At 44.6% G+C, this 12,545-nt stretch overlaps 1 protein-coding gene across 1 annotated transcript in view; it reads left to right on the top strand.

Annotated features, from left to right (window-relative positions):
- Positions 1 to 2,639: 2,639 nt before the first annotated feature.
- Positions 2,640 to 12,545, top strand: part of erbb2 (erb-b2 receptor tyrosine kinase 2) — a 27,890-nt gene continuing 17,984 nt past the window's right edge. The window contains exons 1-2 of the mRNA XM_006638253.3: positions 2,640 to 2,933; positions 12,352 to 12,503. Of these exons, the coding sequence (XP_006638316.3) occupies positions 2,855 to 2,933; positions 12,352 to 12,503 (231 nt within the window). The 5' untranslated portion in view covers positions 2,640 to 2,854. The remainder of the gene's footprint in view (positions 2,934 to 12,351; positions 12,504 to 12,545) is intronic.

The following is a 12,545-nucleotide window of genomic DNA, read 5'->3' as shown; positions in this document are numbered from 1 at the left end:
CACTGAGTTTAAAAACAAACCCTAGCACCTCATCGCCAACGTGTCATGTTCTGCCAAATAACTAAATATATTAATGGTGTGCTTTGTAAAAAGAAAACCCCTACAGACAAGCATCCTTTCTTTAGCTTTTGGAGTATTTTAATGTTTTCCCTGTCTTCTCGTGTTCTAAATCATACATAAGTAAATATTACAACACCAAAAGGAATTTCAACCAATTCAGTGGAATAGAATACATATAAAAAAACACGTCTTCTTAAAACACACTGAAGTGCATGAAGCACCCAAAAAAAAATATTTTTTTTTACAACAAAAGTCTTGTTCACGCCGGAAATGGTCAAAAACCAAACAAATATGATTCTACCAATACCTTTACGACGCTCTCTTTAACTGAGGTAATCACCTTTTTGTAAAAATAACAATAGCTATAAAAAAAAGGATCTTAATGACCCTTCGTAGCTGAGTATTACAGACTCCGATGGAATTCGGGGGTGTGCTGTAACATTTGTAACATCATTTAACACTGTAACTAACGTGTAACATTTGGGAAGTATGACCGTGGATCTGTACAGAAAGATATACACATATTTGACCAGGCGTTATGGTGTTTTGAGAAAACTGTGCCGAGACCGCTACCGTTACAGCTCGGACCGGCGCCGTCGCCCGGCATCTCCCACCCACCCGCGAGCTGCTCGAGCAGTTCACCGTCACTAACCCCCCCAAATAAAACTTCAAGAGGAGGTGCCGAGCGCTGGCCAGCTGAGTTGTTTAGTCTGACTAGAAAGTGGAAGTCAAGGGAATGTCAGCCACAGGGCAACGCCGAAAATGAGCAACTTGTCTCCTCCCCAAGCCCAGCGCTGCGCGAAATCGACGCTCTGTCCAAGCGCTCCGGCCTCCAGCTCGGTTTTTATACCTCCTCGCTAACAGTAACGATCATTGCCATCAGTTTGATTTTTTTTTGGTATAGAAAAATTGGAGGTCTTTTTCCAGATAGCCGAATTTTATTTCCCATGCCAGAATGTTTGAAAACATCCTGATCAGAAGGTTTCTTATTAGGACAATCATACAATAATACATTGCAGCCTGATTGTCACGACAAAGCCGAGTAGGTGGATAATTGATTTAATTACAATGATTAGGGGAGCTCAGATAAATCTCGGTAGATACTGTATCCGGTATTATCTTTTTTTTTTTCTCATTCTCTTAACGATTTATTTTCTGTATATTACAGGTGCAGGCAGACATTACCTAGACAGGTGTCAGTTTTCGCAGTGCGAAGTCATTTTTTCACCTTTAGCCTAATCCGCGTCTCAGGCCACAACTATATTTCCACGTAAGAGATTTGTCACAGACGGGCCGTGATCCCTCTCCTTAAACCCATCTGAAAAGACCACCAATGAGCAAGAGATGTTTAGAAATCAATACTCCCACGACAGTGCGCGAATACAATACCCCAAATTCACAATAACTGTAGTCAGAAGTGCGACAAAACTAAGATTTCTATACAGTCCGGGGTGAAGAACTGCAGCCCGACTGTTTCGTAAAGCGCTCTCTTTTGAAAACGGAAAAAATTCCAGTTTGTCAGCTGTGTTCGGGTTGTCACCCCTGACACCAGTCGGGTTTATAATGAACTCTCAGACAATGTGGTTTATTATTAGCTGTACAACATCTCAGAGCCGCCTAACCGCCGGAACGAGACAACGGGTGTCACTGGGTGTAATATGATACAAAGAATGACAAACTGCCGCTGCTCGCAAGCTGCTGTCAGTGTAATTGAATTTTAATTAAAAAAAAGTAACGCAAGCAAGACATTTAAATGGAAATTCCTGGTGCCTGTAAAACGAAACGCGAGGTCTGACATGGGAGGGGTTTGAACTGAATTCCATTCAGGGTGTGAGTTTTTAACTTATTATTTTTAATGTCGATTAAAAAGAATCTTGGGTCTGCGAGTGAAAAATGTCAGTCCAAAGACTAAGATATAGGGCAAGCTGCCATCATTTTTGCAAGAATAGAAGAACTGCACCGTCTAACTTGTTCAAGACATTTTGCTGAGACGTACGACGATTAGAAAGTTGTTAGCCGTTTGCACCTTGCTCGTTGGCATACACCGGCGGGCAGTTTCATGACAGGAGAAACAGAATGGGAGCTTTGTTTCCTGATTAACGCTAGAATAACAAGGACTATTCAGAACAGTCACCTATTAATTTATCTAAGCCGGGAAAACAAAATCAAACATTTAACGCGATACGAACGTCGTTATGATAGCTGGGTGAATTAATTCAAAAATAAGCGATATAAGTAAGTTCAGTCGCCAGTGCAGAACAAATGCGCTTGTCTGCATATCAATAATAATGATAATTTCAGATACTGTTTTGCGTGGGCGGCGTGCACAGACTAGGGAATTTGAACATGGAATCCGAACATTTGTAGCACCCGATTAGCAGCTCGCCCAGTCTCTGTCCCCGTTTTCGGAAGGGTCTTTTTTCCTTGCTGGGGTTCCTCTGCCCAGTCAGAGACAGCCGGACAGGGAGAGAGAGGCGGACACGGTGCCTGCACCAGCACCACCACCACCAGCAGCAGCAAGCTGAGTGAAGTGTGAGGCGGGTCGGTCTCTCGGCTCAGTTTCAGCTCTGCCACTCCCAGCACGGGCCCCGGGAGCGCGCTGCGCGTCACCCTCGCCTACCAGCCACAAGGAAGGGATACAGCGAGTGAGACAGGGAGTAGGAGTGGGGAAGTGCTGGGATATTGTTTTTGAAATCGACAAGGAAGGAGAAGAGGTTCTTGGAGACTGCCCGTTCTTAAGTTTCGACTAAAACCGAGGCGCCCGGTGCTCGCTATGGAGTAGAAGCCGAAGGCGATGGAAACGCCGTGGAGAAGTTTGCTGGTGTTGCTCGGAGCTGCGCTGGTCGTGACTGCGGGCACACGGGGCAGGGAAGGTGGGTTGACTTTGAAACTTTCATTTCTCTTCAGGGCCACGAGAGACGAGAGAGGGGAGGGAGAGAGGGCAGGAAACGCGGGGGGAAAAAAAACTCTCGGGGGAGACTTTGTGTCCCCTCGATTCACGTTTTCCCGAGCGTGAAACTTTTCTTGCGCGACTCGAAAATAACTTTCCAACCCCCAGCCGCGTCGCGCCGCGCCGCTCTCTCCCACATTCGGTCCAATTCGTGGGGACTTCCCTGGATGTGTCAGTGCGATTTCAGGCGCGATTTCAGGACGGCTTGGGTGCTGTTTAAAACTCCGCTTTCTCGAAATATGTAAACACTATAACTCGAAGCCAAATACTTAAAGGAGGTGTGTTTGTGTCGGGAAGGGGAGTGTTAGAAAATACTCACGGCTGCCTGAGAACCTGCTTTGCGACTCTGAATGACGACACTCGAGTGGAAACAGAATAATCCTAATAGCGAAGAAGAATACCTTTCTGTAGTAAACAAACCCGTATCCCGTCGCCAGTATAATCTTGGAAACCAGTCCTGACACCTAATAATTACAGCCCCGAACTGCGGCGGAGATGCCGCAGAGAAACGCCAAGTTGTGTATTGACATATAAGCTAATAATAAACTAGCCGGGCTTCAGATTTGTGTGAAGTATCGATTTCAGAAACAATTGTATAAGCCTATTTCGAAATACAGACGTTGAGCAAACTTTGTAGTCAAATAGGCTATTGGCTACGGAATTTGAACTGAAACACTCCACATCTCCCCTCTACAACCCTCTCCAGCGATGCAGCACTCTTGTTGTGCTTGGGCACAGTCAAAACAAACTTATTCGCTGCTGATATCTGGTTCCAGGTTGTGCACAAGGCGGTGGTGATGTGTGTCATATTCTTCAAGTGAGTCTGTAAGGTGGCATTTCCTGTTATCCGTGAAATAATAATAATAAACTTTATTTTATATAGCGCCTTTAAAGGTGGCTTCTCAAAGCGCTTTACAGGATGACAATAACAATAAATAAGAAGACTACAACAATAATTAAGAAGATTTCACAAGATAGGACACAATTATAATTACAACAATACAACAATAACAATAGAGGAGACCGTGGAAGGTGGTACTAAGAAGAGCAGAGGGGTGAAGAATGGAACCAGTTAAGTAAAGGCTTTTCTGAAGAAGAAGGATTTGAAGGAGTTTAGAGAAGGTGACTCTCTAATATCCTTGGGCAAAGAGTTCCAGAGCTTTGCCCAAGGATGCAGTTGTTGAAATGCAGTTGTTTTCTTACTGACCGGGCACTATATGTGTCGGCTTTATTTTCCATCCCAAAATATTAAGCCTACTTTTATGGCAAAAAGTCTTTCCATGGAGTTGAGTGTTTTGAAACCTTTCCTTTGTAGAGACGGTTTCCACCATCTTTCCCTGTGGAGGCCTGTTCTGCCACCCTGAGCTCAGGCACTGCGTGAGCCTTTTTAACACCCTGGCTGTTGGAAACGCTGTAGTTTTGAAATCTCGTGCCCAGTTCTGGGTCGCACACTTCCCACTGGTTTTTCCCAGAGTCTCTCCTCCATGGAGATGCAGTCCCATTGGCACTTCCAGTTGCCAGTTGTTTTTTTTTTCTAAACAGCCGAATCATTTTTTTTCTATTTTTCCGTTTTTGCAACAGCCAACTTGTTCCTGTGGATAGAGTAATTTCAAGTTCCGCAAACCCAAACCCTTTTTCCCACAATCTTTAAAAATAGGTTTTAGAGCCTGAGAGTCTGTCGGCAGGATTCCGACGGGTTAGTTATGGGATGCAAAGATTCCCGCTGTCGTTCCCAATGCCTGAAGGAAAGCAGGGAAGTATCTAAACGGATTCTGGGCATAATGATTCCAGATGGGCTTCTCAGCACTGCGCAAGGGCGATTGTCTTCCCCTAAGCATTTTTCAGAGCTCCTTCTGGATGCTGAGGATGTTTTCAGCAGCCCTTTCCAGCTTCTCCTCTGAAGCTAAGAAGACTGACCCTCAGCTTCATGGAAGAAGACATCCTCTTAAAATTAGCAAGCGGTCATTTTTCAGCACAGAAGATGGTTATAATCTCTTTTTTTATGTGGCAATATCTTTTGCCAACTGGACTGTGATTTTAGCCTGCATTTGGCCAGTCCAGCATTGTACCAGACGAATTGGTTTCCCTCTGTTTTTCCAGCTTAAACTCTTCTGGTCTTTCCAGACGTAGGCTTCTATGTCCTGTACATGCCAAAAAACCTGGTGCTGGATATTTGCCAGGGTTGTCTTTTAATAATGGTTAAGTGGGTCTCAGAGCTGTAGATAAAAATATGATAGATGTTGTTTTCAGTCATGGGTATTTTTTTCTACAAAATCCTTCACCTAATAAATCCTCAAATGGATCAAAACAGATTTGCTTGGCTTGCAGTAAAGATGCGCACTGCCCTAGCTCTTGTGGATTCTCATTGGCAGACACAGTTTGTCACAACATTTGCACATTTACGCCACCAGCCACCTTTTTGAGTGACTTATCCTTGGCAGTTTGGTTACAGTGTAACGCCAGTAAAAAGGGACATGTTAACCGTCTCCTGTCCAGCAATAGGTAACCTATTGTTATTTATGCGTAGTGCTGCCTCTAAAGGAACTGAAATACCATTGCTTAAGCTTCCTTGTTTCCTTGTTTTCCTTCATGCGCTGTCTTTATTTTGCAGAGCATTGTTTCCTGGTGGGCCGTTTTTGTCTTGATAATAAATACGCACCCTGTAGGATTAGGGCTCTTTGACTAGAACAAAGCCATTTGAGCACATGACTCCCATTGTTGTGTTTCTGCACTGGCTCCCTGTAGAACTTAGAGTTATATTTAAAATACTGTTACATATGTTTTAAATGGTCCAGCTCCGGAGGGGGGGGGGTTCTGCACTTGTGGTCCTGGAGAGCCATACTGTATTCCTTTCCATTCCAGCTGAGATTTAAATGACTTAATTGGATCAACCAGTTCCTTAATTAAGAGGTTTGAACATGGTCTGCCATCTGCTTACCTCAGTCAACTGCTTGCATGCTACAGTCCCTTTCTCTGGACAGCATTGTAAACCAGCTTCAAAGAAGTGGAAGAGTCTGTATTCTGCTGTTATGTACCACTTTACCTATAGAAGGAATAGTGACTCCGTCAGAGCTTTTAAATCTAACTTTTAACTATAATTCCTTTTTTTTCCTGATGTATGTTTTGTAGTGTTATATCTTTTGTAAATGCTCTGCAGATCCCTGAACTGCATTGTTGTGAAAGGCCATTTGCAAAATAATAAGTAGTGTCACTTCTGCAGTGGTACTTGGTCAGACCAGAGCATAAGTGAAAGAATCAGTATTCCTGCGGTGTCTTTGCTGATTGTGAGTGGATATTTACTTATTGCTTTATTACATTTTGACTCCAAGGAGGTATAGACTGACAAGAGCAGGCTCTGTGCTTCCAGAAAGCAAGACAAAACTGTTTTCATTTTTCTTATTCATGCTACGTAGGCTATGCAGTTGGGTCACATGAAATAAACGAAAGCCTTGAACTAGCAAAGATATAGGTGTAACGCCCAGGAAAGTTATCTCATTCCGATTGTCAAAGGAAGGTTGCACTCTGTTATTACATAGTGCTGAAAATATGCTGTGATTCATGCAGCGTTTGTGAAGGAAGGAAAGGACGGGACACTTTTTTTTTTAATGGGTTCTGTCCAATTTTGAGTGCTGCCAGATGAAAACACACTAGAGTAGATTGTTACATTATTAGGTGTAAAACTGAAATACCTACATGCGCTCAGTGGCCAGGGTGCATCACATTTCAAGTGGAAGCAGTGGCAGAGAGTGCTGTTGAACCCTCTCAGCGGGTCATGTGCCAAGTACCAAAGGAACAAAAGAGACAATACCGTCAGCCTTTTGTTTAGGTGGATTTCTTGGGCACACTGGTGTGTGCATGGTTTCTGCTTTGTAGTTCAGATCCAAGTTCTTTGCTGTGCAGGTTTCACTTTTACCTTTCTCCCAAGGCTTACATTGAGTATCCAGCCCTTTACAGACTCCTGCCTGTTACTCCGATAAGAGGCTCTGCAGAAGTGTCTCGTAACATGCTTGTGTTGGTCCCTCCTCCCATGCCCCAGACTCAGTACACATGAAACTGTGCAAATAACCTTGGAACTCTGCTCTGCTCCTCCCCTTCCTCCTCTGTATTTTGTGGCCTTTAGATTTTGCATCAAAGCCAATTGTCCAAAGTCTGCAACTGAAAGAGACTGAGAGTTTGTGAGTGTTTCTGAATAGACACCAGCGCTGTGCAAGGGCTGAAGTCTCCTGTTTTCTGGCTGTGTTCTGATTATTACTCAGCTGTTGACACGTCTGCCACTAGTGAGCACTGACGAAGTTTGTGTGATTGATAAACTCAGGTCTGCTGTCTGCATTTACAAACTCCCACCCAGGGCAGTATGTCAGTGCTGCTAAACAGTCGTCTCTGGTCCATCAAACAGCTTTTTTGATTTTCTTGTACAAATCCCTTACCAAAAGCTTGGTGAATTACTTCTAGAAGATATTATTTGTGGCACAGTTAAAAACACAATATGCATTAATGCGTGGATCTGTGGATAACAGTGCAATACTAGTGTATAACTGAAATAAATGAATGGATAAAATTATGCCTGTTTAAGCAGACCGCAGTAATTGTTTAATAGATTATTTCTTCACTGTCTACAGAGTAATTGAGTCAAACTAGAAGGGAGTGGGGGATCTGAGGAATTAAACTCCTGTTTTAAATGCTTAGCACAAACAGAACAGTGAAGAGTCTTGACTTTTGTTAACGATCAAATAAGGGTACAAAATCTCTGTGGTATTGAACAGAGGATGTTGAGAGGCTGTGACTCAAGTATTTTAAAACCTTGAAAGATCAGAGACAAAGTCTGTGTGGCCAAAAGTAGACACCAGGAGAGAGTGCATTTAAGTTTGATGTCAGGAATAATTTTTACATGAAGATTTGTGATAATCTGGAGTAAAGAAAACTGGATGAATGAAGTTCTTGGATTAATAATTTAGTGGCAACCAAATGAGCAAATAGGACGACTTGGCCTTCTTGTCTGTTAACGTCAAGGTCTAATGCAAAATCCGTGCATTGCCTCTGCCTCTACATTTCCCTGCCATACAAAACAAGTGTACTGGCACAAAGAAAACGCCAAAGCCACAGGTCAAATGAGACAAACGCAGCAGCATGTAGAGGATTGCCCTCTCACATAAGGCAGAGCCTGACACAGATGATTATGCAGGAAGGAGGTATTTATGTCATAGTACTATGGTGCAATGTGGCAGAGCCCTGCTGTGTTTGAAGAGTGCTTATGTTAATAAAGCAAGCTCTGTGCAGCAGCCGGCTCAGAGCTCGTAGCTAAGCACATGGATCGAGCTGCAGTGAGACAGGAAGGGAGGTCACGTGAATGGGAGGCGAACTCTTGAGAGTCTCACTCGCGATCGGGAGGCTGCAGGCTAGCACAGTCTGAGCGAGGTCTGGCAGGGGCCCCAGTTCCTGTGTTGTAATTGCAGTGTGGAGAGGAGCGCGTGGCGGCGCAGGGCAACCCGGGGTTTGCGGAGGAGCGGCGAAGTCATTCTCACTTTGGGCTAAAAGGAGGCGAGGTAAAGCAGGAAGTGAGCTGGAGAGCCGGAGCTGAGATTTATTCCTTCTTTTCATAAAGGCAAAGATATACCACAAAATAGAGGCCCCACATGCTACGTGCATTTGTGACACTTTTAAAGTAGACACGCATAAACACAAGATATACACAAACACACACTTGCATAGGTGGGCAAAAGGCACAGGTGAAGTTTGATTTGCAGATAAGCATGAGACGTGCACACCCTGTCCTGCATGTGCATGTGCAGAGAAATTGTGCACGCACATGGCCCAGTAGTAAGATGAATACAAAAAGGCCCAAATGAACTCGTGTACATATATACACACACTGCATGCACTTTCACCCAACAAGCACGCAGCTAACATTTCAAAGGTCAACAGTCAGAGTTTCCGGCCAACTGTGGCAAGTTCTTATCACTTGGGATTGTGCTCCTCCTCCTTCTGACACAAAGACACATGTGCACCTCTGCAGGACCTTTGTGTAAAAAAAGTACCTGGTTGTACTCTGTTTCAAATACATTTCCTCATAGTTTTCACTTGTGATCTATGGGTCGTGTTTCAATTGCCGATTTTGAATTTCAGCAAGGGTTGACGTGTCACTGCCTTTGAGGAGTCTGAATACTTGAGTTAGGTTCTTATCAGCTTCCCTGCTTCGAGACTGCAAAGATACAGCTCTTTTAGTCCATCGGAGCTGGAAAGATGAACTCAACCTGAAACTGAAGTCTTAAACAGAAGAATACAAAGGGATCCAGATTCTCGCGCTCGGAATCCTCCACATGATTGAGTGAGTGTGTGTGTGTGTGAACGCAAGGCTGCAGCAGGACTTCTTGCGTAGTTCCAGTGTGGCCAGTCCATCAGGTTGAGCGTGTTGTGGCAAACGAGAAGACGGAGGGGGGGGGAGGAGGAGGAGGAGGAGGGATCTGAGCTGAAACTGAGGAATGTAAGCAACAAGAGCAGGAGCAGGAATCTGGCGCGTCAATCACTGCTAGAGAGACTCTGTTTCCTTGCTGGCTCAGAGTCGTGGACAGGTGTAAATGTGTTTACCTGCTATTTCCTGGTGACCAGCTTCTTGTTTTACGTATTCCAATGAGTGCGCTTCCTGTGACTCTCCATTTTCACTTCTGCTTAAGCCAAGTGTTCCAAACTAGCTTTACGGATGGAAGAAGCGTTGGGATACCCAGAAATAGTCCTAGGAGACGGGCATGGCAGAAGACACCGTACTGTTTCTCCTAAGATCTCAGCAGTGATTAAAACAAGCGCCTGCTCTCTATAGACCTGTACTGATAGTACTTTTCATTTATTTTATTGTTTTTCTCCACAAAACTACAAAAACAAATCCCCCATCCCCCTTAGACTTTCACTGTTTTATAATGGCTCCTCGTGTTGCTTATCATGTTGCTTATCACGATGGTAGGTTTCAGTTTGATTGTATGTTTTACTTAGTGAGAGGCGTGTCTTGAAAAAGGGTTCTGCAGCCGGAAATGTCATAGATAATATAATTAGTGAATTATCTTGTGAATCTATAAATATTGACTTCTAAATCTTAGAAATGGCATGGCATCTCCTTCTGTCAAGTGAAGTCCCCACAGCCTGAACAAGGTTAAAGTAAAATATTCGAACAGCTTAAGGGGCCGTAAGGAGAGGAGGGGGACTCCTACTATTACGACGTCTGTAAACCAAAGCTAAAACTAGTCAGGAAAGAGATTTGAAGAGGCTGAACCTTAATTCCTGGCCCTAACAGTGCGAGGGATGGGGTGGGTCCCTGGGGTTGCTGCGGAAACACTTTGGCACTTTGATCCAGCAGGCCTTCTGTGGGTGGTTGCTAGGAGACAGCGGGGAGCAATGGTGTCCCTGGGCCTCTGAGCCATGGGCACTCTATTGGAGTGGCGAGAGGCAGCAGGGGATTAAACAGGCCGCGCTGTGTCCGCATGTCAGTGAGCACCATTGTCACGCACTGACGCAGGCAGCACAGCTCTAGTGACTCCTGTCATGGCGATGCCCTGCTATCCTGCCTGTTCCAGTGCCATTATTCTTGCTCCTACTGTCCAAAATATCAGAAAGGCCTAGTTAACTCTTTCAGCGTTTAGTAATGCCTAGATTGGCTAGATGCCCTGGTCAGAACAATCCCTAGATCTCAATCCTTTTGAGAACCAGTGATACCACTACTGCTCATCACTGCCTTACTTGAAGCTCATCTGCTAGAACGCTGGGATGAGATTGGAGTGTAAGCATTTCAAAGCCCATTCCCAAGCATTTCCTTTGAGGAGCACATGGCCTGTGTCATCTTCAATTTGCCCTTCTCACAGAAAGCCTGTTTTTGGGACTGAAGGTTCCTAATGGTTTCGCAAGTGAGTATGATATTTTTTGATAAAATTAGGGTAGGTTATGTCCCGCTGCATTACTCCCATTTCAGATGTATCAGCTGCTACTGATGATCTGATGATTAGCAAGATGAAACCTCAGGTTGACCAACCCTGTTCCCAGTGCCTGGTGCACACGCAGTGTTTCTGACTGTACTAATCCTATTCTCAGTCCCCAGCCTGTCCCGTCCCGTTCTGCGTCCATCCCTAATCCCAACTGTCCTAGAACCTCAGCCTCCAGCCCAACTCAAACCCCATCCCCACCTCTGGACATGACTGCCACACGTATCCTAATGCTTGACTCCATGATTGCCTACTAAGAGCCTTCAAATCTTTTTTTCTTGTTAAATTAGTTTAGTTGAGGTCTGCCAGACAGCTCCCTAGTAGTGTGAAAGCCCATTTTTTTTACAATATAATGAGCATTTAGATTTTTTTTCTGTAGCACACGTTTCTCCGTGTTCACATTGTTTCACATTGTACATGTGAAGGCATTTAGTAAAAGTAAATGTAAAGGTGGATTCAGAGAGAGTACAGGAATGAAAACGGGAAGCAAGCTTTTCATTTGAACACGTCTCAGGAGAATTGTCGTTTGGATATTATTGGCGTTCGGAGAAGTGGAATTTGCATTGGGCCAGTAAAACTTTGAAAATCACCCAGCAAAATCAGACAATGTCAGTGGGAGCAAAGAAAAACCGGAATTTAAATCAATTCCCCCCACATTTTACTGCCCTCTCCGCCAATATTTCATAACACTCTTCTTCACACACAGAACAAAACTCCGCAGAAAGGAAGTGGCCAGGAAGTATGAGTGTCATTTCAGACTGTGTGGGCTCAGGTCACAGGAAGTTCACAGGAAGCCACCAGGAAATAATTATAGCCCTTATTGGCCTGTCAGCATGTTGTAACTTGGTAATACTCCCAGAGATATTCAACACTGTACTTCCTGAGAAAATCACTGCTCATTTTCCGAAGGGCTAAAAGGAGGGGGGATGTCAGTTTCTCTCTCTCTGTCCTTCTCTCAATCCTTCAGTCCCAGTCTCTCTTAAATTGGCTTTCTCTTCTGCTCCATAACAAATCTCTCACATTTCTCCTGTTCTCTAACCCCTCTTTCTCATCACTATGTTGGTGCCCACCCTCACCACCTGCGGACGTTCCATCAAGAAGTCCAGGATCCAATTCCAGAGGGAGGTGTTCAGTCCCAGGTCCTGGAGCTTGATGACGAGCTTTGAGGGCACTGTGGTTTTGAATGCTGAGCTGTAATCAACAAACAGCATTCTCACATAAGTTCCTTTCTTATCCAGGTGTGAGAGGACAGTATGGAGGGCAGTAGCAATAGCATCCTCTGTTGACCTGTTCGGGTGATACAGAAAAGCCTGCTGGTGTGTCAGTACTTCATATTAACAATATAAAGTCTTCTTCTTTTCTGCTCTCTCCTCCCAGTGTGCACCGGGACAGATATGAAGCTGGCTCTGCCTTCCAGCAAAGAGAATCACTACCAGATGCTGCGGATGCTGTACACAGGCTGCCAGGTGGTGCAGGGCAACCTGGAGATCACCCACCTGCAGGGGGCGCAGGACCTCAGCTTCCTCCAGGTGAGTGCAGTTGCAGAGTTGTGGGAATATTAGGAAATAGTA

Source organism: Lepisosteus oculatus, chromosome 28, assembly GCF_040954835.1.
Source record: "Lepisosteus oculatus isolate fLepOcu1 chromosome 28, fLepOcu1.hap2, whole genome shotgun sequence".
Classification (NCBI taxonomy): Eukaryota; Metazoa; Chordata; class Actinopteri; order Semionotiformes; family Lepisosteidae; genus Lepisosteus; species Lepisosteus oculatus.
Note: the sequence above shows the minus strand (reverse complement) of the source record. Positions and strands in the feature narration are given on the sequence as shown.